At 42.8% G+C, this 24,486-nt stretch overlaps 1 protein-coding gene across 2 annotated transcripts in view; it reads right to left on the reverse strand.

Moving 5' to 3' along the window:
- ARHGEF11 (Rho guanine nucleotide exchange factor (GEF) 11) overlaps window positions 1-24,486 on the reverse strand; it is a 108,153-nt gene that overhangs the window by 34,368 nt on the left and 49,299 nt on the right. The window contains exons 2-9 of one of the 2 annotated variants that reach the window (XM_011992829.1): window positions 16,064-16,155; window positions 14,298-14,396; window positions 10,454-10,503; window positions 9,591-9,648; window positions 8,557-8,735; window positions 7,326-7,397; window positions 2,024-2,143; window positions 320-365 (exon numbers count right to left, since the gene is read on the reverse strand). In XM_011992829.1, coding sequence (XP_011848219.1) covers window positions 320-365; window positions 2,024-2,143; window positions 7,326-7,397; window positions 8,557-8,735; window positions 9,591-9,648; window positions 10,454-10,503; window positions 14,298-14,396; window positions 16,064-16,155 — 716 coding nt within the window. The remainder of the gene's footprint in view (window positions 1-319; window positions 366-2,023; window positions 2,144-7,325; window positions 7,398-8,556; window positions 8,736-9,590; window positions 9,649-10,453; window positions 10,504-14,297; window positions 14,397-16,063; window positions 16,156-24,486) is intronic. The other variant, XM_011992830.1, reaches the window with a different exon arrangement.

Below are 24,486 nucleotides of genomic sequence, written 5' to 3' on the forward strand. Positions count from 1 at the left end.
ACCCATTTCTTCTTACAACAAATATTTGCTGAATTCCTTAGTGCCAGGAGCTGTCAGGCAAGCTGCTGTCTGAACCATACTCATTCTGGTATTTTATTGGCCCTCATCTATCCTGGCTACTGGCTATACACTCATTTCTACTGCCTAAGTTGTATCCAGCTTCCCTGTGTATTTGTACTGCTTTCTCCCATTATTCTGTTTCTCAGAGGGCAGGCACTATATATTTTCTTTCCTGGAATCTGCCCCATGGGGAGGGTAAATAGATAAGAAACCTGGACTAGAGATATGCCAGAGAAAAAGGGGGTGATGGGGGACTTACCTTCCGATGGTCTCTGGCTGGTGTCACCATATAGTGGAAGTACGTCCTGAAACAGAAAGGCCCACAGGGTGGGCAAATTCTGTGAGCCTCTCCCCCTACGGTTTCCTTCCACCAATCAGTGCCTTATTTGCTTACAATTAGTGGCCTCTTCTGCTTCATTGCCTCAAAAATGCCCAGCTAGAAGAGATATTGCTTCATTTGTACAGTTTGAGGATGACAATGACCCCTAATGGTGGAAAGGGAGCTTTACCATTAGTGAAATTCTAAAAGCCAGCTTTATCTAATCACCCTGGACCTCAAAGCATCTATTGCCTTATTTGGATACAAGAAAGAACTTCTTAACCATCAAGAAGTATATTTAACAAAAAAACTCAAGCAGGTGACTGAGGGAAGATACAAAAGGTTTACCTTTGGAGGTCTCTGAGGAGGATGGACAGGCATTGGCCTGAGACTGACTGAGCTAGTGGGATGTGAAGGAAGCACTATTGATAGTGCTTTGCTGTTTACAAAGTACTTTTCTAAGTCACATTTAATCTTTCAATGGCTCTAGCTTAGGCACATTACTCTCATGTTATAAATGAGGCAACAGAAGCTCAGAGATCTTAAGTAACTTGCCCAAGATACACAGCAGGTCAACCCTAAGGCCAGGGTTGGAGCTCAGACCTTCAGATTCCAAGCTTAGTTTCTCAGACTCATCACCTCATAGCACAACCAACAGTGCAGTGGCGGCAGCAAACATGTACAGCCCCTGTGTCAAAGGTATGCTTTAACTCTGAAAACACTGTTATCTCCATTTTATAAATGAGGAAGCTAAGGCTCCTATGGATTAATTAACTTGCCCAAGAGTCTTTAAGCTGATAAGAAGTGATGCTGGATTTGAATCCAGATGGTCTAAGTCCCCAACCTGAGCTCCTACCTACCAACCGTGTAATATGAGAAGTCCTTCAGAAAATGAAGCAGTTTAAATGTATTTGCCTGTGTTTCCCAAACTTTTTTGATCTGGATATCCTAAAAGCAAAAGTAGATCATCTTTAAATAATTCCTGTTGGCTTTGGCAAATGTTATTGTTGGAGACCTCAAAGTTTCTGGAGAGTTACTTCTTACTTACCCAAAGAATTAAGGCCTGATGGAGAGCAGTAAGACACTAATAGCCAAGTCCCTGAAGAGAATGGATAAAGAACCATCTACTCTCTGGAGTTTTTCATAAAATGCGGTTATCTGCTGATACAGATCCATCTCAACTGACTGGGGGTCTTTCATGTAGGCTGACTTTAAAAAGTACTTGTATTTCTTTGAGAAGACTCATTACTTGATGATAGGTGGTGGGAAAGGATACCAGATGAAATACTAGGTAAAACCAGTATAGAAATATACACACATCCACTATGAGGCACTACCTAGAAGGGAAGGATAATTCAGAGACTAACACTGACAGTCTGTTTATTTCATATTTCTTTCTTTCCATTGCCCATGTTGTTGGAGGGCAAGAAATAGACTTTTTCTTTTTATGGTATCCCAAGTGTCACTACAGTGTTCAGCCTCTCTGGTGCTGACCTTGGTTTTTTTGTAAAATACTGAACACTTACTAGTTCAGCCTTGAGGTCCCGGCATAACCCAAGAAGCCTTCTGTCCTTGCTTTTTCTCTCACTCTACCCCCAGTTCCACTGCATGTGCCCTTACTAGAGCTGTGCCTACATCACTCACCACTGAGCCACCAGTCTCCTGCTGGATCTTCAGCTGTAACTGAGTGACTCGCCGCCGGGCACCTTCGATCTGCTCTTCCAGTAGGCTGGCGGGGTTCCGGCTATAGACCTCACAGATACGCTGGGGATGGGTGAGGAGGAGAAGGGGGAGGGGAAAAGGCAGAGGGGTGGTTAGTAGAGAATGGATGACTCACCAGTGGAGAGAATAGGCAGTTATCCCAAAACAAAGAGGATAGAGAAGAAGTCTCTGCCTCCAAGTAGATGCACGCTATTTCAACATCATTTAGGATCAGAAAAAGATGTACGTGATGAGAAAAAGAACACAGGAGACAATCACAGAAAGAGGACAAACACAAAGGCCTGTCCTAATCTGAGCCATTCTTCAAAGTCTGCCTTAAGTCCCACATCCCAAATGAGGCTGCCTTCAGCTACCACTCAAGTATGAAATATTAAAGTGACTGTCCAGACCAGAACATAAAAAAGTGCTGAAGAGGGAACTTACACACAATGAGAACCACAAGAAATGAGAGGAAGCAGTGTCGACTAGAACAGCCAATGCCTCTGCCAGTCCCACCCTCAGGAAGCTCCTGGAGAGCAGGTACCATCCTAGCCACTTTCCTAGCACTCCTCAGGGCACACAGCAGGGGACAGCACAGGGGTGGAGGGCTTCACAGTTAGGGACACCTGGCTTTGAATTCTGGCACCTCCACTTACTAGCTGTATAGACTTGGGCAAGCTTGAATACATCCTCATCGATAAAATGGAGATGACAATACCCGCCTCATGGGACGGGTGTAATAGTGGAGTGAGATTATGTATATGAAGGGCTTAGCAGAATGTTTAGCGCAAAGTCAGACACCTGAATACATGGCAGCTATTAACATTTCATTACAAAAGGAGATGCTCCACAAAGCTTGGTTAAATAAAGACATTGGGTTCACATATTACCTAGGCTCATCTGGGGCTTCACTGCTACCTGACAACTATCTTACAAATTCCCCATATTTAATATTTCATCTTCTCCATGCCCATCCAACTCCAACCCTTCCCTAGCCTTGGCAGATAATACCATCTGGTAAAAACCTTCTCAACTGTAGTCCATTTCAAAACATCTTCAGCCATCTTTTCTTCCTGGCTCAGAAGAGAAACTAAGTCTAAATCTTTTAAAAAGTTAATCCCTCTGACTGCTTTGGGCTCTTCTTGGGCACTGTTTACATATCTTCAAAGTCTCCTTTTTACCAATGGCTCCTTCTCTCCGTCCTACAAAATGTTCAAGTTTCCTGATTTAAAACAAAAACAAACCACCACAACAAAACTTTTTCAATTATTTCTGATGATTCTTCAAGCCACTGCCCCATTTGTTTCCCCCTCTTTTCACAGCCAATTTTTTTTTTTCTTTTTTTGTAAAGGGATATGAGCCTGTGGTTTTCTGATTTTATTTTATTTATTTAAATAGACACAGGGGTTTGCTATGTTGCCCAGGAGTCTTGAACTCTTGGCCTAAAAGTTCCTCTGCTTTGGCCTCCCCAAGTGCTGGGATTACAGGTGTGAGCCACCATGCCCGGCCCATAGCCAAAAGTTTCAAAACATTAGTCTACAGCTAGGGCCCTGCACTTCTTTGCTTCTAGTCGCTCATCAACATATACAATCTAGTTTCCTCCCATTACTGCACAGGCTACTCTTCCAAAAATCAAATTTAATAGCAAGTGGTGTGATATTAGAGGTTGGTACCGTGTGCTGTAGAAGCACATATGTCCCAAAAGTCCATCCTCAGCTCTCTCCTCTCTGACTGGTACTCTGGGTGATCTCTTTCAGTCATCCAGTCCCCAGTTTCAACTACCACCTTCATACTGAGGATATCCGAATCTCTATTTCAACCCAGGCTTTTCTCCTAAGTTCAGCCCTGTTATCTCCATATGCCTGGTGGTTGGTTTTTATCTGAATGTCTCATGGGCACCTTATTAGTATACCCAAAGCTCATCTTCATTTCCTTCCCCTCAACTCTGCTGCTCTCCTCTATCTCTGTCACCGGTATCACCTGATCTACCCAGGCACACAAACTTGGAGCCATCTTTTATTCCTTCTTCTCCTTCACCAGTGGATGAGTTCTGCTGATTGGTCCTCTGACAAGTCTCCCATTGCTATCCTCTCCTTTTTGTTCGTACTCCTATCGTTCTTGTTAAATCTGTCATTATTGGTTATCTACTGCAATAGCCTCCTAGATGGTTTCCTTACATTTAACACACTTCTCCAAAGAACACTGGTTTGAAAATGTGATCAGTCCCCCACTCAAAATTCTTTGATTCATTCCCGTAGACTTCAAAACAAATTCCAAGCTCCTCATGGTATTCAAGGCCAGTAACACCTTCCAGTCACAACACTCACTGCGTTTTTTTTCTTTTTTCTTTTTTTTTGAGACAGGGTCTTGCTCTGTCACTCAGGCTGGAGTGCAGTGGTGCAATTATAGGTTTGCAGCCTCGAACTCCTGGGCTTAAGTGGTCCTCCTACCTCAGCCTCCTAAGTAGCTAGGACTGCAGGCATGCACCACTATGCCTGGCTAATCTTTAAAATTTTTTTAGAGACATGGTCTGACTGTGCTGCCTGGGCTGGTGTTGAACTCATAGGCTCAAGTAATCTTCCCACTTTGGCTTCCCAAAGTGCTGAGATTACAGACATGAGCCACCACTCCTGGTCCCACTGCCATTTTCAATATTCTATTAACAGGATACTGAAACCAACTCAAGCACCACCTCATGAAGCCTTCTGATTACTGCATAAATAATTATGCTTTGTTTTGGGCTTCAAGAGCATTAAAATTTTTTTTTTGTTATTGAGCTATAATTCACATGACATAAACGTCACCATTTTAAAGTGTACAACTTAGTGGTCTCTAGTATATTCACGGAGTTGTGCAGCCACCCCCACTATCTAATTCCAGAATATTTCCATAACTCCAAAAAGAAAGCTGGTACCTGTAAGCAGTCACCCAATTTCCCCTTCCTTCACCCTCTGGCAACCAGATCTGCTTTCTGTCCATGAATCTGCATATTCTGGACACTCCATGTAAGTGGAATAATACGACCTGTAGATTTTTGTGTCTGACCTCTTTCACTTGGCATACTGTTTTCAGGGTTCTTCCATGTTGTAGCATTTATCAGTACTTCTTTCTTTTTCATGGCTGAGTAAAATCCCATTGTATGAACAGACTATATTTTGCTCATCTATTCATCAACGGATGAACATTTGGGTTGTTTCTACTTTCTGGCTATTATTAATAATGCTGGTATGAATGTTCCTGTACAAGTTTTTGTGTGAACCTATGTTCTCAATTCTCTTGGATATACACCTGGGAGTGGAATTGCTGGGTCATATAGTATCACTCTGTTTCACGTTTTGAAGAACTGTCAAACTGTTTTCCAGAGTGCTTGCACTATTTTACACTCCCACCATCAGTGGCAGAATAGATTAGGATAGTGAATATGCAGACAAAACATAAACAAGTATTGTTTAGATTTCTCTACATCTCACAACGCTTGTTATTTTCCATTATTTTGGTTATTCTAATAGGTGAGAAGTGGTAGGTCATTGTCATTTTGATTAGCATCTCCCTGTGAATAACAATGTTGGGCATCTTCCCATGCTTATTGGCCATTTGTATGTCTGTCTTCTTTAGAGACTGTCTATTCAAATCCTTTGCAAGTTTTTAAATTGGGTTGTCTTTTTATTGTTGAGCTTTTAAGAGTCCTTTATATATTCTGGTATTAGACCCTTATCAGACACATGAATTGTAAGTATTTTTCCCCATTTCTTCTATGGGTTGTCTTTATTTTCTTGATAGAATGCTTTAACACACACAAGTTTTAAATTTTGATGAAATCCATCTTTTTTTAGGGGGGGGTTATGCTTTTGGTGTCATATCTAAGAAACCACTGCCCAATCCAAGGTCATGAAGATTTACTACTACCTAAAATTTTTTCTAAGAGTTTTACAGTTTTTAAAAATAGTCTTGGCTCTTACATTTAAGTCTTTGTCCACTTTGAGTTAAATTTTGTTTACTGTGTGAGGTAGGGGTCCAAATTCATTATCTGTATGTAGGTATCCAGTTGTCCCAGCACCATTTGTTGAAAAGACTATTCTTTCTCCATTGAATTGTCTTGGTACCTTTGTTGAAAATTAATTGACCATAGATGTATGGGTTAATTTCTGGAATCTGAATTCTATTCCATTGATCTACAGGTCTATCCTTGAACCAGTACCATACTGTCTTGATTACTCTGACATTTGCCAATATATAAATATAAGCACTTACCATAATATATTATATCTTCATTCATTCATCCATATCCTATGAAATCACTAACTCATTAAAGGAGAGGTTCACCTCTTGTTTATCTTTGTAACCATTCCAACACCCACCCCTAACATTACCCCCATCTACTGCTCCAACACACACACAGTACCTAGCATATAGCAAGGACTCAGTGCTTGTGAAATAAATACATGTATTTTCATATCTTTGTGTCTTTGACCTATGCTGTCTTTTCACTAGCATTCCCTCCCTCATCTCTTTTGCCTACTAAAGTATCACTCTTCAAGGCCCAGCTGAAAAACTATCCTCTGTGTGAAGCCCTTCCCAATGTTTCCCATTATTAATTATTTTTTCTTTTCTTTGTTCTCTTATTGTAAGCTCTTTGTTCCTCCCACTCTCCCTCCTACTGTAATCTGAATTTCCTCCATTAGATTTTAAACATGTTGAGGGCAAGAACCATCTAATCTTTTTTATTTCTATATAGCCTAGAAACTAAAACAATGTTTTATATATGGTGGCACTTACATGGATAACTATAATAGGAATCTGGTTATTCCACTCGAGCAAATTCATCTTCTTACTGTTCTCCGTGCACATCACTTCCTAGGCCCAAAAACTCTCTTCATCCTTCACCCAAGTGCTCCCCACCTCTTTCAGTCTGGCCCAGCACTCACCTACCCAGCCCTTTCTTCCCTCTTTTCCTTCCCTTCCTTGGAAATGTCCCAGATAAACTCCACTGATTTTTTTTTGTCTACATACTCACTACCTTAATCTATTACACATGGAGAATCCTACTCATTTTATTGGTGAAATTCTGCTTTAACAAATTCTACTGGCCAATGACAATTCTCTAGTGGTCCGGAAGTTTTATTTTTTGAGGTTTTACTGTGATAGGATATTGCCTGTAAATTAAGTTGTGTACATTGGCAGACTGCTCTGATAAAGTATTATTTCACTCAGGCAATGGCCAGTCTACCCCTGGCAGTGACCTTACCTGTAATTCTTTTTCTTCCTGCCTCAGCATATTCCTGAGGATCTGGGTGGCATGTTTTTGAACTTCAGGATCCTAGAGATGGAAAACATGGCAACATAAGAGTTAGGGACTAACTCAATAGCTTAACTCTCTTCTATCTGCTGATTCTTGGGCAAGGAAAGCTATGAGAGTACAGCCTGGATCATAAGTATGTTTTATTCAGTACCTTGATGGAATGCAGTAAACACAAAATCTTATTTCGAGTTTATGCCTCAATTTCTAGAAACCTTGGCTGTAATCACCTTTGGTATCAAGTTGTTCCCTAAAGTCTCCCAGGACTTGTGGGTTCAGTCTTCATTCCAACTGAAAAATCCTGTTCCCTATACTTGTCTGCATTTTGTCCCCCTTTAACTCTTCACATAGGTGTTTCTTGCTTCTAGAGTTCTCTTTCTACTTGTTTGTTTGTTTTTTCTTTGAGATGGGGTCTCACTCTGTCACCCAGGCTGCAGTATATTGGCACAATCATGGCTTACTGCAACCTCTGCCTCCTGGGCTCAAACCACCCTCCTACCTCAGCCTCCTGAGTACCTGGGACCACACATGCATGCCACCATGTCTGGCTAATTTTTTGTATTTTTGGTAGAGACAGGGCTTTGCCATGTTGCCCAGGCTGGTCTCAAATTCCTGAGCTCAAGTGATCCTCCCACCTCAGTCCCGCAAAGTGCTGGGATTACAGGTGTGAGCCACTGCACCTGGCCTCTACTTGTTTTTGTCCTTTTCTGATCCCTCCCTTTACTGAGGGGGCTCTATATTTTGCACCTCGAAGCAGGCTTTTTTCTCTAGAAAGCCTTTCCCCTACCCCTTGACTTTATACCAAACCCTGGTTAACACTGACTGGCAACGGTCTTGAACAGATGCATTCTGTCCCTGCCTGAAGTGTACACTCTTTCTCCGATGAGGAGCACTTTTGGACAGCATCCTTAGAGCCTTCTACACATTTAGGAAACAAACAATGTTACTGTGTGATAAAACCTCGTATGCATTTGCATGGAAGGAGGACACTAAGGCATGGAACAACTGTTATTGTGCAGCCCTCATTTTTGTTCAACTCTTGAACAAAATGGTCTTCCATGTGTCTTTTGGCTTGTCTCTGTTTACCACAGCCCCATTGGATTTAACCTGCTTTCCTCCCCAATGCGGAGCTTTTCAACAGGACATTAGGGTGAGTAAAGAAAGCCAGAAGGACTATTACCTGTAGAGGTTTGGGTCCCGTGATGCGTTGTGGAGGTGGCAGAGGTGGAGGAGGTGGTGGTTGGGGGATCACTGGCGTGATTCGGGGAGCTCCTGCTGGGAATGGGTCCTGCTGGAGCCCAGAGATGCCCACGGATGAAGGTGAAGAGCCCAGGAGGGTGAGTGCGACATAGGCGCCAGCTAGAGGGAAACAGAGAGAGATTTGCTCTAGGAGTGCTGTTCTGGAGAGACAGTCCAGCTATATAGGAGAGGGATGTTCTCCCTTGTCCTGTCATTAAACTCATAATTCTGTAGATAAAGTTCTCCTCACTTTTAATGCCCTACCCATTCTCTAATCCCTGCCTTCATGCCTTGCATTGACCCAAGTATTGCTTCCTGCCCTTCCTTCATGCAGAGACCTCAACTAGAATTCCACTCATAAATATCTGGGAACACGCCCCACAGGCCACCTCAGTAGCCCCGTTTCCCTCTTTATCTCACTAAAGTAAGTAGCCAGTGTCATGCTCTGAGCATACTGCCCACATGGCACAGACCAGGCACTCAGATTCTAGCCCTCTGCTCTCCCCAGACTGCCCACATTCTTCAATTCTCTCTTCAACATTTGTTGTTTCTATTTGAATATTTGTACAGACTCAATTGTTGGGCCTTCCTGGCTATAAACACATTATTGTTGCTTTTCCCTGCCAAATAGAAAACAAATGAGTAAGAATGCCCATCAGTAGCAGAGGCAATTGAAAGGTATTTGAGGGAGACCTGGTCTCAGTAGGAGTATGGTCTAAATGGGAGTAGCAAAGATGAATGTGGGTAAAAATGAAGATGTCTCATGAGAGCCTAGTACTGTCTCCACCTGAAATAACAGGGAATTGTGGCCATTTAAGTGGGTCACTCCATGTTAAGATTAAAGATGTGACTTCAGCTGCCTCACACATCTACAAAGGAAACCTCCTGGGATGGCAGGCCTGCCCTTTCCTCCCTGTTTCCTCCCTCTTGGACCATCTGCTCCCCTACTTTAGTTGTCACCTCTTTCCAACTCACATTTGATCAGCTTTACCACTTCCAGGTGTGAGCTATTGGTCACCATGGTGCCGTTGACCTGTTGGAGGGACAAACAGTATTGATTAATGGTGATGAACAGCTAGGGGATCCTTCTGTAAGTTCAAAATGCCACGTTTTTAGGAAGCCATTTTCCAATGCTCTTTAGCCTCCTCTGGTCACTTGTTTACTCAAATCACACTATGAATTTGGTCTCCAGCTAGCCTATGAGTTTTCAAGAATAAAACCTCTTCATTCCTTAATTTGTTCATTCATTCACTTATTTTTGGTATACACTTTTCTAACCACTTGCCTCACACACATGTGAATGTCCACTCACCCAATGTGCTTCCTCCTTACAGAGGACTAAGAAGTCTCTGCATCTAGGATTTCCTTAATGCGTCCCACTATGTTGCCCAGGCTGGTCTTGAACACCATTCTGTCGAAGAAAGGTCTGAATGACCAGGGCAGGTTATAGTAGTTCAGAATGAGCAAGGACCCCAGGTTGGCATTATATGGAGGAAAGAATATCAACCTGAGAATCGAAGTCTTGGATCCTTCACTAGTTACTAACCCTCCCTCTTAATCTTATTTTGGTAATTTGTGAAATGAGAATAATAAAACTTGGTGTAGAAGTTTGGTTGCTTTAGAGTCAAGAAGGGCCTAAAATACGGAACACAGCTATCCTCCTCCTTACTCTCTCTTATGCTATACCACTATGCTCCCTCGCATGGTACCACTCCTCACTCAGTGGCTGCCTGGCAGTTGGTATCAAGATGAAAGTGTGCAGGATGGGCCAAGGCCAGGAGTGCCCTGCACATCTATTTCCACTGCTGGGAGTGGGAGTGCGTGTTGGGGTCACTCACTTTGATGATCCGGTCGCCCTCTTTCACACCGGCCTTCATGGCTGCACCTCCTGTAAGGAGAAGGCCTGGTCAGCACAGCCCAACAACCTCTTCCACTGAAGCTACACCAAGGTCCCTGTCAGATCACCTCTCTTCTGAAATTTCCTCTTGTTTATCTGTGTCAAGTATCTCAAATTCTGGGTGTACTTCCTATTCTACTCCAGTGACACAAATACTCTAAAGCTAGAGTGAACTATATAAGGTCCCATCTCCTGCTCTTCCTTTCACCAAGATGCCAGACTTCTAATAGCCAGGCCAAGGCAGGAGCGAGGCAGGGCCAGGCTCTGGAAAGGGCACATGTGCTTCACTCGAATGTGTCTGGATATGTTCCAAGGTCAAATCAGAGTTACTTTTTATTATTCGGGGGGGGGGGAAATGAGTTTACTGTATGAAACATAATTGTTAAAATAATAATTAGGAGAAATACAGAGAAAAGGATTAAAACAAGAGTTTCCTAAGTCCTGAGAGGTTCATAAAGATATTCTGGGTGTTCACATCATTAAAGATAACTGTTTTATTTCTTTAAAAAAAAACTGTTTTAAGCCATTTACAGTTTCTCTGCTCCTTTATTTTGTAGACAGAGTCTTGCCCTGTAGCCCAAGCTGGGGTGCAGAGGCATGATCTCAGCTCACTACAGACTGGATCTTCTGGGCTCAAGTGATCCTCCCAACTCAACCTTCCAAGTAGCTATGGGACTACAGGTGTGTGCCACCAGGCCTGACTAATTAAAAAAAAAAATTTTTTTTTTTTTTGGTAGAGATGAGGTCTCACTATGTTGCCCAGGCTGGTCTTGAACTCCTGGGCTCAAGTGATCCTCCTGCCTTGGGCTTTCCAAAATGCTGGGATTATAGGCGTAAGCCTCCATACTCAGCCCAGTTTTTCCCTTTAAAATGGACCAAATTAAGAGCTTCTGATGGTGACTGACTGTGAGATGCTCAAAAGAATATGCTCTTGACTTTTTCAACTTGTTATTCAACTGGAGGCTACAGTGGTTTTGACCACAATATGCTTTGTTTGTTTGTTTTGAGACAGTGTCTCACTCTGTCACCCAGGCTGGAGTGCAGCGGTGTGATTTTGGCTCACTGCAGCCTTGACCTCTCAGGCTAAGCGATCCTCCCACCTTGGCCTCTGAAGTAGCTGGGACTACAGGCATGTGCCAACACACCCGGCTAATTTTTGTATTTTTTGTAGAGACAAGGTTTCACCATATTGCCCAGGCTGGTCTTGAACTCGAGCTCAGGCAATCCTCCTGGCTTGGCCTCCCAAAGTGCTGGGATTACAGGCATGTGTCACCACGCCCAGCCTCATAAGATAGTTTTAAATGACTTATATTCCTAGTTTAATTTACATCCAGGAAGCACAAAAAACACTAAAGACAAAACAAGTTAATGAGAAGCATAAAAATTACATATTGCACATTTGCCCCAATGTGATCATTAAATCTGTAAGTTGCATTCCTCTGATCAAAACAAAACTCCCACAAAGCCCATCTAAATGTTTCTACTTTAAAAAGAAAAATACAGTGATGACTACATTCCAATTTGGCTTTTCAATACTGGGACTCAAGACTACCCTCATCTAAAGTGTGCTATTTATGGAAGAGTACTTGCAAATAGCTTAAAATTCCCTCTTATACATTCATTTAGAAACTAACATTAAAGAGAACAGAGCTATCTTGCCTGAATGTATGAAACATGTGAGGTGACTTCTAGTAACTTAGTGTTTAAAAAAAAAAAACAAAACTAAACTCTTCAGAGTAAAGGAACTTGAGAAGTTCTCAGACTTCAGCAAGCATGAGAATCACTGTGGGAATTTTTTGCCAGAAAGCAATTCAGTGTTTCCGAGGTCAGCCCCAAGAAAAAGGATTTCAATCATCTTGGGCTTAGGTGATTCTAATACAGGCAGAACACAGATTATACTTCGAGAAACAGTGAATTTAAAAAACCTAGTATGTATCTGGAAAAGATAACCGCTGCTTTATTACTCTTGTGACTTCAATGCCAATCCAAATGAAGTCTCTTCTACTCTCCTCCCCAACACACACACACACACGCACGTATGCATGCACACACAACTCACACACACACAGACTCTAGAACTCATATTCTCCTTGTAAGTCATCTTTTCCTTCTTTCCTCTCTGGGTCTGACTCTGCTCAGCCTAAGAAAAGGAAGAAGGTAAAGGAGAGCTGAACCTAGACTTCATTGGAGGGGATCCTATATTTTCTGTAGACCAGCAGAGGAAAAGTACAAGTTACTGGCAGTTCCACTAACTCTATTTCACCCTAGTCCAGGAACCCTGAGAAATAAGAGAAGCAAAGAATAAAACTATCTTTTTAGAGCTTCAGCCCAGGATATGCAAAACAAACCTTCCACTGATGTAAGTTTACTCCCAAACATAAGAAGCCATACTTATTGATATCCTTATATGATCCACATACCTCATTTTGGTCATAAATTTGAAATTCTCTTTTCATCTTTCCTGTGAACATATCCCGTATCTTCCTCCAAAATCAATGCAAGTCTATTTTCCCTCCTGCTCTGCACTATCAGGAAACCTGCTCCCAATCCTTTCCTTGTGCTCTTGTCTAAGCCAGGCCTAGGATGTTCCATGTCACCAGCCCAATGCTACTTACTGCACTGAAGTTTACTCCTTTTAGGGACACTTCTTTACCCTTTAAGGACTCTTCCACTCCCATTGCCTTTTTTTTTTTTTTTTTTTTGAGACAGAGTCTCGCTCAGTCACCCAGGCTGGAGTGCAGTGGCGCGATCTTGGCTCACTGCAAGCTCTGCCTCCCAGGTTCACGCCATTCTCCTGCCTCAGCCTCCTGAGTAGCTGGGACTACAGGTGCCTGCCACCACGCCTGGTGAATTTTTTTGTATTTTTAGTAGACACGGGGTTTCACCGTATTAGCCAGGATGGTCTCGATCTCCTGACCTCGTGATCCACCCGTCTCGGCCTCCCATATTGCTGGGATTACAGGCGTGAGCCACCGCGCCCGGCCACCCATTGCCTTTCTGATTGTCTTCCTCAGCCTGGACCACCAACAATGGTTCCACTACCTGGCATACGCTAGAGTTTTGACTGTTCACGCCCCTTCTATACACAACTGGTAACTGGATGGATGTGGCTATGATACCCACCCACTCTTCATTTCCTTCCCACCAAATTCCTATCCTGCTGATCTGCTTTTCATTTCCATCTTTCAAACTACTTCTAAAAATCCTGTTTCTTTTAAGAGGGCTTCCCAAATGATCACAAGGAAAATGGCTATGCCTCAAATCACAAACTACTCAAACTTCCAAACACCATTTCCCCTGACATCACATCCAACATATATCATTCATCTGTTTGTAATTTATTATTTAATGTTAATTGTATCAGCAAATGTGCTCTGTAATCATTTGGACCATTGTGCCTGTCTCAGGTTATAAAACTGTAGAAAGTGACCATCTGTGCACTTAGCCAGGTAATGTGGAGGTAAATATGAAGAAAGGGGGTCTTTGATTCTTCCACAGAATCTTGTGACATCTTCGAAGGCAATCAGACATCTGCCTGATGATGACCTGACAGCTATTTTGCTGGTTTTTCACTTCCCAGCCAGGGAAGCAAGCACGAGGTGCAATCTCTAGAAATTCTGCCTGGGGGCTTAGCATTGAAGAGGCTTCCCCAGGCACCCATGGAGAACCAGTTCTAGAGTAATTCATTCACGCCCCACAGGAAAGCACAAGTAGAGTGGCACTGTCACATACATGGTGGCTTTGCAAGAACTGTCCACCGTGGGCAGGAGGGATGCAGCACTCACCAGGCCGCACAGACTGCACCAGAACAATGCGATCCCCACTGACTGTGAATCCAAAGCCATGCTGGTCCTTTTGGATAATGACACAGCGTTGAACGAGACCTGGGAGGCGGAGAGGAAGGTTGAGTATGCAGTGTCATTGGAAGGTTAGTGTACACATGCCAAGACCAACCCAGGGAAGCCTCAGTGCCTTTCTCCTTCAAGAAGCCTTTTCACATTAACCAAATTCCCTAGACTATTCCTGTCTAAACACTACTGCAATGACACGCCTCCCTCGGTGGTTGGCAAAACCTGTAACTTACTTTGTATTCCAAATAAGAAACTACCCTTCTCTGAGGTGCTAAAATGCTTGTCTCTCACATACATGTCTGTCCCTTTTGGTATGTCTGGGTGAGACTGGTCAAAGAAGGGGCAGGACCAGGTCTAGCCATCCTCCTGAAGACTAATATTATCGATAAGGAGCCTCCCAGGGTTGAAACCCAAGTGAGCCTAGAAGTTACATGTTAAGTGACATCCAATGAATGCAGCAAGTGGTATACCAATGCTTGTTGATTCTTTTTATAGAGCTGGGTAACTTATGCAGGGTGTCTTAGGAGTGGTCTCTTGCCAAATCCAGGGAAGGATACATGACAAGAAGAAAACCCTTTTATTTCGGAAATATTTTATTTTATTTCTGAAATAAAAGGGTTTTCTTCTTGTCATGTATCCTTTAAAAAAATATACAGAATTAAAAAACAAAAAGAAACAGAGGTTATGACTACCAAATGTCTCCATCCCTGTGAGTGTATACTAGACATTGTACATGTGTATGAGTATGTGTGGTTGCATCCTGCAATGATTAAAGCATGGGTTCTAGAGTTAAAACAGAACTGGTTTCAAGTCCTGATTCTGTCCCCAATAAGCTTGCAAACTTGGACATATTTCTTAACCTCTCTGTGCCTCAGCTCCCTCATTTGCAAAATAAAGATAATAAAACCTAGTTTCTACGTTGATGTATGGAGGCAAGTTATATAAAACCCATTAACACAATGCCTAGTATACATCATGTGCTCAACATAAACACTAAGTTGCTTTACATTTAGAGTATACAGATCTGTCTGTATGAGTGTGCATCTCTGTATCCATGTGTTTTTTTTTTTTGAGACAGAGTCTTGCTCTGTCACCCAGGCTGGAGTGCAGTGGCACGATCTCGACTCACTGCAACCTCTGCCTCCTGGGTTCAAGCAATTCTCCTGCCTCAGCCTCCTGAGTAGCTGGGACTACAAGCATGCACCACCACACCTGGCTAATTTTTGTGTTTTTAGTAGAGATGGAGTTTCACCATGTTGGCCAGGCTGGTCTCAAACTCCTGACCTGAAGTGATCTGCTCGCCTTGGCCTCCCAAAGTGCTGGGATTACAGGCATGAGCCACCACACCAGACCATGTGCTTTTTTAAAAAAAAGAGATGGAGTATCACTATGTTGCCCGGGCTGGAGTACAGTGGTTATTCATAGGTGTGATTCCACCACTGGTACGCATGGGTATTCTGACCTGCTCCATTTCTGACCTGGGTCAGTTCACCTCTCCTTGGGCAACCCGGTAGTTCCCTGCTCCTGGGAGGTCACCGTATTGATGCTGAACTTAGTACAGACACCTGACCAGCATAGCACACTACAGCCAGAGCTCTTGGGCTCAAGCGATCCTCCCATTGGTCTCCCGAGTAGCTGGGAATACAGGCAGGTGCCACCATGCCTGGCTGTGTTTGTGTGTTAATTCCCAAGGAGGGTACCTGTTGTCTCAGAGGCATCCGAAGGCTGGCGATGGTGAGAAGGGGACTTGCGCTCAGGTGCAGAATCTCCCAGAGAAGACAGGCTACTTAACCTGGAGAAGGAGTAAGGAAAGCATGTCAATGAGCTAGGCAGGGAGGGATCAGCCTTGTAGTATATGGAGGCTCTGTCGAAAGGGGCCCTGAGTCTTGGATAATGAGAGACCAACCTACCCACCCTGTAACCCAATCTGGTAGGACATTAGTCATGTGTACACCACTGGTAACACAACCTATCTGGAATCCTGGGCTGGCAGGGCAAGCATGATCTCTTTAATACCCAGCAAGGTGTGAAGGGAAATAATCCTTCCTGGAGTCAGGCGACAAAGAGACAATAGCAAGCAGGGGATGTGCACACATATACACGCTTGTTGGGTCTTACCAGGCTGCAATGGGGCTGATGGAACAGAACGGAGCAGCAGAGAAAATGAATGCAAGAAAAAGACAGGAAAAAACCAAACAGCCAGTTAGTTTTAGGCGATGATTTGCAAAGGAAGGGGAGACTGGAGGGAAGGATGAGGTGGGTCAAACACACACAGAGGTCTGCATGAGCACAGCATGGGGCTGTAGTGGCGGCAGCAGAGACAAGCTCCCCATTTAGCTTCATCTCTTTGTCCCTCAAAGTTCCACCTCTCCATAGTGATCTCCAGGAGGGTAAATGGGCATGAGTACAAGCCCGCTGGGTAACTGGTAACTTGTACACTTTCTAGAAAACAGAGTAGAGGAATGGCCCAAGCCTCTGAAAATTCCATTTATCCTTTGGGTACCATGGGAGAACCGGAATCTGGTCTGTTTGGTGGTAGTATTCCAATCCCATATTCAGCTCCGTTCCCTCAGCCAGCCTGAGGCACCTTGCCTAATTGGAAACTATTAAAGACCCTAAACCTTCAAGTGGTACTGATCACCAAATCAAAGGATTCACTGCTGGATCTCCTCTTCAACTAGGACCCTCACAGGAATAGAAGAAATTTCAATCATTGCTGTGGCACTCCTTTTTGGAAAAGTGTACAAGTTGCCAGTTCCTGAATCAACAGTTGCTGCCCCTCAGAAAGGGGCAATTCCTATCCTACCTATAGCAAATGACTAAGTAGAAGGCTACTCATGGAAGCACTTTGATGGCAAAGCACTGGAAATAATCTAAATGTTCACAATGAGTGACTGGTTAAATAAATTACAGCAATATAATGACACAGAATTCAGTCATAAAAAAGAATGAAGAGGCTCTTTATACAGGATAGAGAATGATCTCCATGATATGTTACTGAGTGAAATAAACAAAATACAGAATTATTTGGACAGTTTAAAAAAGTGAGTAAAAGAGAGAATAAAATTATGTGCTTATATATGTTTAAATATTTATTTACATATGCAAAAATATCTAAAATATCTCTGGAAGAATACAAAAGAAACATAACATGGTTGTCTCTGAGGAGGGAAACTGGGTGGCTGGGGCACAGGAATGGAACTGCAGGGTTTTATTATATTCTTTGGTACTTCTAAAGTTTGAAATCATGTGAGGGTACAAGTAACTTATAAATATAAAGGAGGGGGTCTTTGTCCCCCCTCACAGTGGCACCCCTCTTACCTGGACAGGTGAGACTGCTTTTTACTGGCTGATCTTTGGATCAGAGAGAGAAGGACATCAAGGAAGAAGAGAGTGTGGGCCCAGGAGAGAGCGATGCAGGACAGGAGGAAGAAAGAGAAAGAAAAACAAAATACGACATAAACCAGACAAGACACTAGAGATGGTTGGTGCAAAGAAAAACCACAACAGAGCCAAGAGTGACCCAGAGGAGGCACCTGGTCACAAGGTGAGCTTACTAACAGCCATGAGCTTACTAACATCCCCTGTCATTTTGCCGCTTAAAACCTTTTAGAACCTCCCCACCGTACTCAGGAGAACAGTCATCTGTCCTCAGCTAGGCCATTCACCACAGCATCTAACAGGAAGTATAATGCCTGATGCCCAGGGAAGTGCCCTTTGATGTTTTCCACAGCTCCCAGTATCTATCCTTTCTGCAGCTCAAATACCCAACTGAAAAAGCTGTTGTTCACTTGTCTGTAAAGCCATACATGCAAGGTTGCAAGGTCCATGAAAGCAGAGAGGGTCTTGCTGCTGTGGTCCTCAGTGCCCGATGTAGTAGGGGCTCAGTCCTATTCTTGGTCCCTGCTCTTTACTGTCCTCCTTTCACTTGCTATGGTTTCTGGCTTCTGTCTCTGCCTACACTGTTCCTTCCTCCTACATGTTCTGCCTACTTTATTCTCTATGACTGCACAGGGTTATCCACGCTGGGCTTGAACTCCTCCTCCTTCCTACCTAAAAAGAAAGCCCATCTTATCTTGGGACACCTCGGGCCTTCTTGCCTTGTTCTTGACGCCACCAGGAAGCTGGCTTCCTATGCCCATATTAAAGCCTAGAAGGTGCATTTGGACCTAAGAACCTGATATGGTTTGCATTTGAGCTGAGGAATAAGCAGTTCCACATAATCAAAGGCAAATGAACCAAAAGGTCCATGTCCCTGCTGTCAACAACTGTTAGGGGCATGGACAAAGACCATTTCAGCAGTCATCAAGAGTTTCTCTAAAATAAAACCACAGGCTAGGGCAGGTATGTGGGGGACGAGGAGATGGCAACATAAGTATACTTGCAACAGATGCATAAATTTTTTTTTTTTTTTTTTTCCTGAGAGCTTAAAAGAGAGAAAACTACCATTGAACTGACGGAGGAAGAGATGCCTATGGAAGGCAGGCCTGGTGGACAGAATCAATGGATAGACTATTGTGTCAGCTGGGTTGTGCGTCCGAGTACATATTTGGGAGGAAGACCTTGGAAGGTTAAAAATCTGAGAAACAAGGAAAGGGGAGAGGAAGGTCGTTTGGCCTGAAATGGAGGCTGTCATAGATAGAAAAGACTTTAATGGTGGCCCCTCCCTTTTCCTGACGACATTCTCATCAAAATTTGACAGCAGAGCTCAGATTCTGCTCAGCCTAAACCTGGGGGTATGGAGGCGACCCTGAAGAGTGGAGAATTTCCCCCCAAATTTGTACTCTAAATGGCACCAGTGAGACAGACTTCCTGACCCAACTTCTCAGTTATCCCCTACTGCCAGTCAAAGAAACCCGTAAGTTCTTTATAATCTTTTCCCAGAGTCGCTCCTTTCTTTACATAATCATTGACAATCATCCCTTTAAGCTACATGTCTAGTGCCTCATGCCTGGATTACTGAAAAAAAAACTCTTTTCCACTCTCCAGTCCATCCAGCACTCCACCACCACAGACTAACTTACCCAAATACTACTCCCTCAGGCCCTCTCATCAAGAACTTATTATCTACACAATCAGATATGCCTCCAATAACCTGGTATTAAAGGACTTTCATCCTGTGGACCCAAATGTCTTTTCAAATTCATCTCTGATTACTTGCCTACTACCTACCTCTACTGGATCCTAAGTGATGCTGTACTCATTCCCATCTCTGACTTGATGGTTGCCGTCCTTGTCATCTCTGTCCATCTCCTACTACTTTTTCAAGGTCATGATCAAATGGTATTGACTCCATGAAGCAATCCCTGACCACTGCAGCACACATTTCATTTACCCCAACATTTTATTTTGAAAAATGTCAAACTACATTAACATTGAAGAAGCAGCATGGTGAATATCTATACGCCCTTCATCTAGATTCAGCAACTAACATTTGTCACATTTGCTTTATCTTTCTATGTTTATACATTTTTTTCTCACTTGAAAATTGCAGACATCATGACACTTCACCCATATTTTAGCCTATACCCCCTAGGAGCACTGAAATTCTTCTATATAACCACAATGCCATCAGCACACCCAATGAGTCTGATACAGTATTATCTAATATACAGTACACATTCAAATTTTCCCAATTGTCTTATTAAGTTCTTTGTAGCTATTCCCCAATTGCCTCAATTCAGGAGCCAATCAAAGATATCGAATTATACTTATGTCATGTCTCTTTCAGATTAATTTAATCTAGAACCCTCCCCACTTTTCTTGGTCTTGTCTCTCATAACACTGACATTTTGCAGAGTCTAGGTGAGTTATCTTGTTGAATGGCTTACAATCTGGATTCACCTGATGCCTCCTCATGGTTAGATTCATGTTAAACAGTTTTAAGAGACTATTACATAAGTGATGTTGGACAGCTTGTCCCATTTTTGTGATGGTAGGTTTGATTACTTAGGTAAAGTGGTACTCCTGAGATTTTTTCAGTGGTAAGAATCTATTTTCTCATTTGAATTAATGAGAAATCTGTGGGATGATATTTTGAGACCGCATAGATACTCTGTTTTCCAACATCTCTCATCCAATAGTTTTACTCTCCATAGACGATTCTTGCCTAAAGCGCTTATTGCACTGGTGCCTGCAAAACGGCAATTTGCTAATTCTATCATTCCTTCTACATATATTAGCCGGTAAGCTTTTACAAAAAACGTCATCTCATCTCTTTTCTGGAGTAGTGCTATGAACTCACAGATCTTGTTTCCCCCCCAAAGTAATACATTATACTCTATTACCCTTAAAAAAAAAAAAAGTTTAAAATGTTCCAATTTGACCAGTGGGAGCTTCTGAAAGCCAGCTCCTGTGTCCTTTTAACATGTCACCATCTGTCTTTGATCATGTCCTTGCTTTCTGGCACAAAAAGGTACTCCATGCTCACCTTGTACTTTCCCTATGCCAGACCGGGAATCAAACATTTCTCCAAGGAGCCCTGTTCCTTTTAGCAGGAAATGCATTTAGAAACAAGATCTGGCTGCTAGGTACTCATTGCTGCTGAGCTGTCCCTCGTTCCAGGCCCTTTTAATGGACAAGAGCTAGAAAAATTTATTATAAATTTTTGAGTTCACACTGGTATCTCCAATTTGAACTCAACACAACAGGGTTCTTCATCTTCCCCATTCCATATTGTATCTTCCTTTTCTCATATTGAGAACCCCGTTCCTAAACAATACCAATATATTTACTCACTGCTCTATTCAATATGCAGAAAAGACAGTTCCTGGAGTTACTACATCAATATCACTAGTAACAACAAACCTATGAAGTTCAAGGTTTTCTTGCAGTTCTTTTTGTCCTCAGACTATATCCCAGTACCATCAGTAATGTGTGTGAAAATTTCTGGGTTAATCTGTTGGGTTTTTTGTTTGTTTTATTTAGTTTTTTTAGACAGGGTTTCACTCCATCAACCAGACTGGGGTGCAGTGGCACGATTACAGCTCACTGCAACCTCTGTCTTCTGGGTTTAAGCGATCCTCCTGCCTTAGCTTCCCAAATAGCTGGGATTACAGGCAAACATCACCACGCCTGGCTAATTTTCGTATTTTTTGGAGAGATGGGGTTTCGCCATGATGCCCAGGCTGGTCTTGAACTCCTGGGCTCAAGTGATTCACCTGCCTCGACCTCCCAAAGCACTGGGATCACAGGCGTGAGTCACTGTGCTCAGTCTTAATCTATTTTTATGTTATCAATTTGAGATATATTTAGGTTTCTTTTTATATTTGTACTGAATTTTAGGGTTTGCTTTCTTTCAAGCTTATTTATTTCATTTTTTGAATATATTAAACATTTACACAGTTGAAAATCAAAATGAAATTTTAAAAGTATATTCAGAAGTATACCTATTCTTTCTCCCCATTCCCCAAGTAACCATTTTCATTTGTTTTTGGTTTCCTTGCTGTGTTTCTTCTTGTAAAACTAAATAAATACCGATACATATTCTTATTTTCCTTTCTTCCTTACACAACAGGTAGTATCATCCCCTTTTGCGCTTTGCTTTTTTCACATACAATATCTGTAGAGTAACCCGCAGAACTCTTCCTCTTCTTTACAATGCGGCATTGGCGCACACATTCTCCCCTCCTCCAAGGCTCCCTGTGTCAGTCCTGCCTATCTGCTGGAGGGCAGAGGTTGCAGTGTGGACTTCCCGGTACGCCTGAGTGCAGCACAAGGCACAAGCAGGTGCTTTCTAACTATGCAGCCACATGCTCCTCTCCCCAGCCTATAGGGTGGGCAACAAAGCAAGGAGATGCTTGGTGACCTTCCAGAGAGCCCACATATCCTTTTTGTTGGCCTGCGGTGTGTCTGTGTGTGAATGTGTATGTGTGTGTATATATATATTTTAAAAGTTAGTTGCTAAGCAATAAAATACACATTTCTGACTTCTCTTGAAAGGTCAGTCAGAAGTTCTGGCATCCTCAAGCTTACGGTCTCACATAGTGACAATCAGCTGAAAATGGGTGGTGGCAGCCCTCTCCAGGTGAGCATACCTTACCTTTCCCAGTCACCACTGCCCTTAGCTTACACTGCCCACTGCTTCACTCAGACCCCTACAAAGTATACGAGTTCGAACTTAAGGTGGCCAAACAGGACTGGTTTCTGGAGTTTAAAGAAACAAAGATAAGCAAACAACATTATGTCCTTTCCATCTGTCAATGGGAGGTTCCTGGTCTCCTCACTCCTACCCCATCACAAATGTGTAAATGAGGACAAGGCCTAGAACATCCACATTCTGTGATAATAATGAAAAAGTTCTTACTACCTACCAGGTGCTGTGCTAAGCACTTGATATAACCTTATCTAATTCAATCCTCACAAAAGTCTGCTGAAACAGGGAGTACATCCCCATTTTCCAATACGTGAACAGAGAGGTTAAATAAATGAAGTTAAGATGTGCATAAAGTTGGTGTGACTTCAACGTCTGTGCTCCTAAACAAAAAATTATATGACCTGTATATGCCACATGTAGATTTGCTTGGTCTTTATTTTCTCTTTTACATACATATATACATACATACACATTCAAGACATATACACATATATACATCACATGTGCCCACACACATATAATATATATGACATGATTAAAGATATATATAATACACATATGCTATATATGTATATAAATACATAATACACATACATAAGATAGATGGATAGAGAAAGATAAAAAAGCACACTATACACAGGCTGAGCTAGGTCTTCCTGAGTCTGGGGCAAAGTAATATTCCTGGGCCCTTCCCTAAAGACAAGAGCAGTAAACCAGGAAACAGCCACCCTACTGGGACCTTAGCTCCAGATAAAGTCCATACTTACAGAACTCTGACCTGGTCTTACTGGTTGGTTTCCCTTATCTCCCAGGGTGGAGTTTTCAGCAGGCTCCTGGCACCCTAACTTTCTATGGATTCTGCCTCCGGGTAGAATTTTCCCTCTGGTCTGAGGCTGGCAAACACACCCTCCTAGGCTTGCATATCCCTACAGTAAGGGCTATGAGGAAAGACACCTGTTTGCATACAACCTCCGGTGATCTGTAAGTATCAGTCCCTCATCTCTTAAACTAGAGGATAGACAAATGGTCTCTGGCAGTGCACCAGAAAAGGTTCACACCTCAGTTGGATCACTTCCTAGCTATCCAGCAGCATGTGAATCACTTGAGGCCCCACCCTCAGGGATCCAATTCAGCAGGTCTGTGGTGTGGAATCTACTTCACCAAGCAGCCCAAGCCATTCCTTATTCAGAGGACTGTAACTTGGAGAAACTCTTGAAACAAGTCCCTTAATATCTGAGTCTATCATCAGTCTATCATCTTTCTTATCTGCAAAATGACACATATTGATATCATCTGTTAGTCTGTCTTCTCTTTTAGACTTTAAGCCCCTGAGAACAGGGACCTTGTATCACCAGATGAGTTCCAGCACAGCCTGCTGCATAGTGAGAGTCGCTCCAAACATGTTGGCTGAAGGACCATACACATCCTTTCTTTCTTCCAGGGCTGATGTGAGGGCAAAAAGATAATATTTGTTAAGTACTTTGAAAGTGTAAAGCCCTCTACAAATGGTTTTATTGTGTTTTTTTGCTGTTTTTTTTTCTTTTCCCCCAGGTGTACAGTAGGTGACCTATGCTTGAAAAATGTCAGGCGTGAGGGGAACAGAACTAGAATGAGTGAGTGAAAAATACCCCCCAGGGTGTTCAGATTCTAGGTAGGGCAGGGCCAGTAAACCTCACCTTTCTACTTTCATGAAGGTCTTAGACAAGAAGAGATTTTGGGATTTGTTTGACTATCAGAGCAGACAACTTGGCAGGCAGGTGTGTGTGGAGAAGGGACGCAGAGAACTGGTGTGTTGAGAAGGTTGCTTAGCTTGATTCAACACTGAATACTCAGCACACAGGCCATGTGGTATGGTTTTAAAAGTACAACTTTAGGAGTCAAAATACTGGCACAAGCTCAGGCTCAGCCCTTTCTTGGCTATGTAGTCTTAGGCAAGTCATCCAACCTCTTCAAACCTTAGTTTCCCAATAACAAATGTGGGTAATACTACCTTTCTCAAAGGGTAATTGGGAGGACCAAATCACCTTC

Source organism: Mandrillus leucophaeus, unplaced genomic scaffold, assembly GCF_000951045.1.
Source record: "Mandrillus leucophaeus isolate KB7577 unplaced genomic scaffold, Mleu.le_1.0 Scaffold418, whole genome shotgun sequence".
Classification (NCBI taxonomy): domain Eukaryota; kingdom Metazoa; phylum Chordata; class Mammalia; order Primates; family Cercopithecidae; genus Mandrillus; species Mandrillus leucophaeus.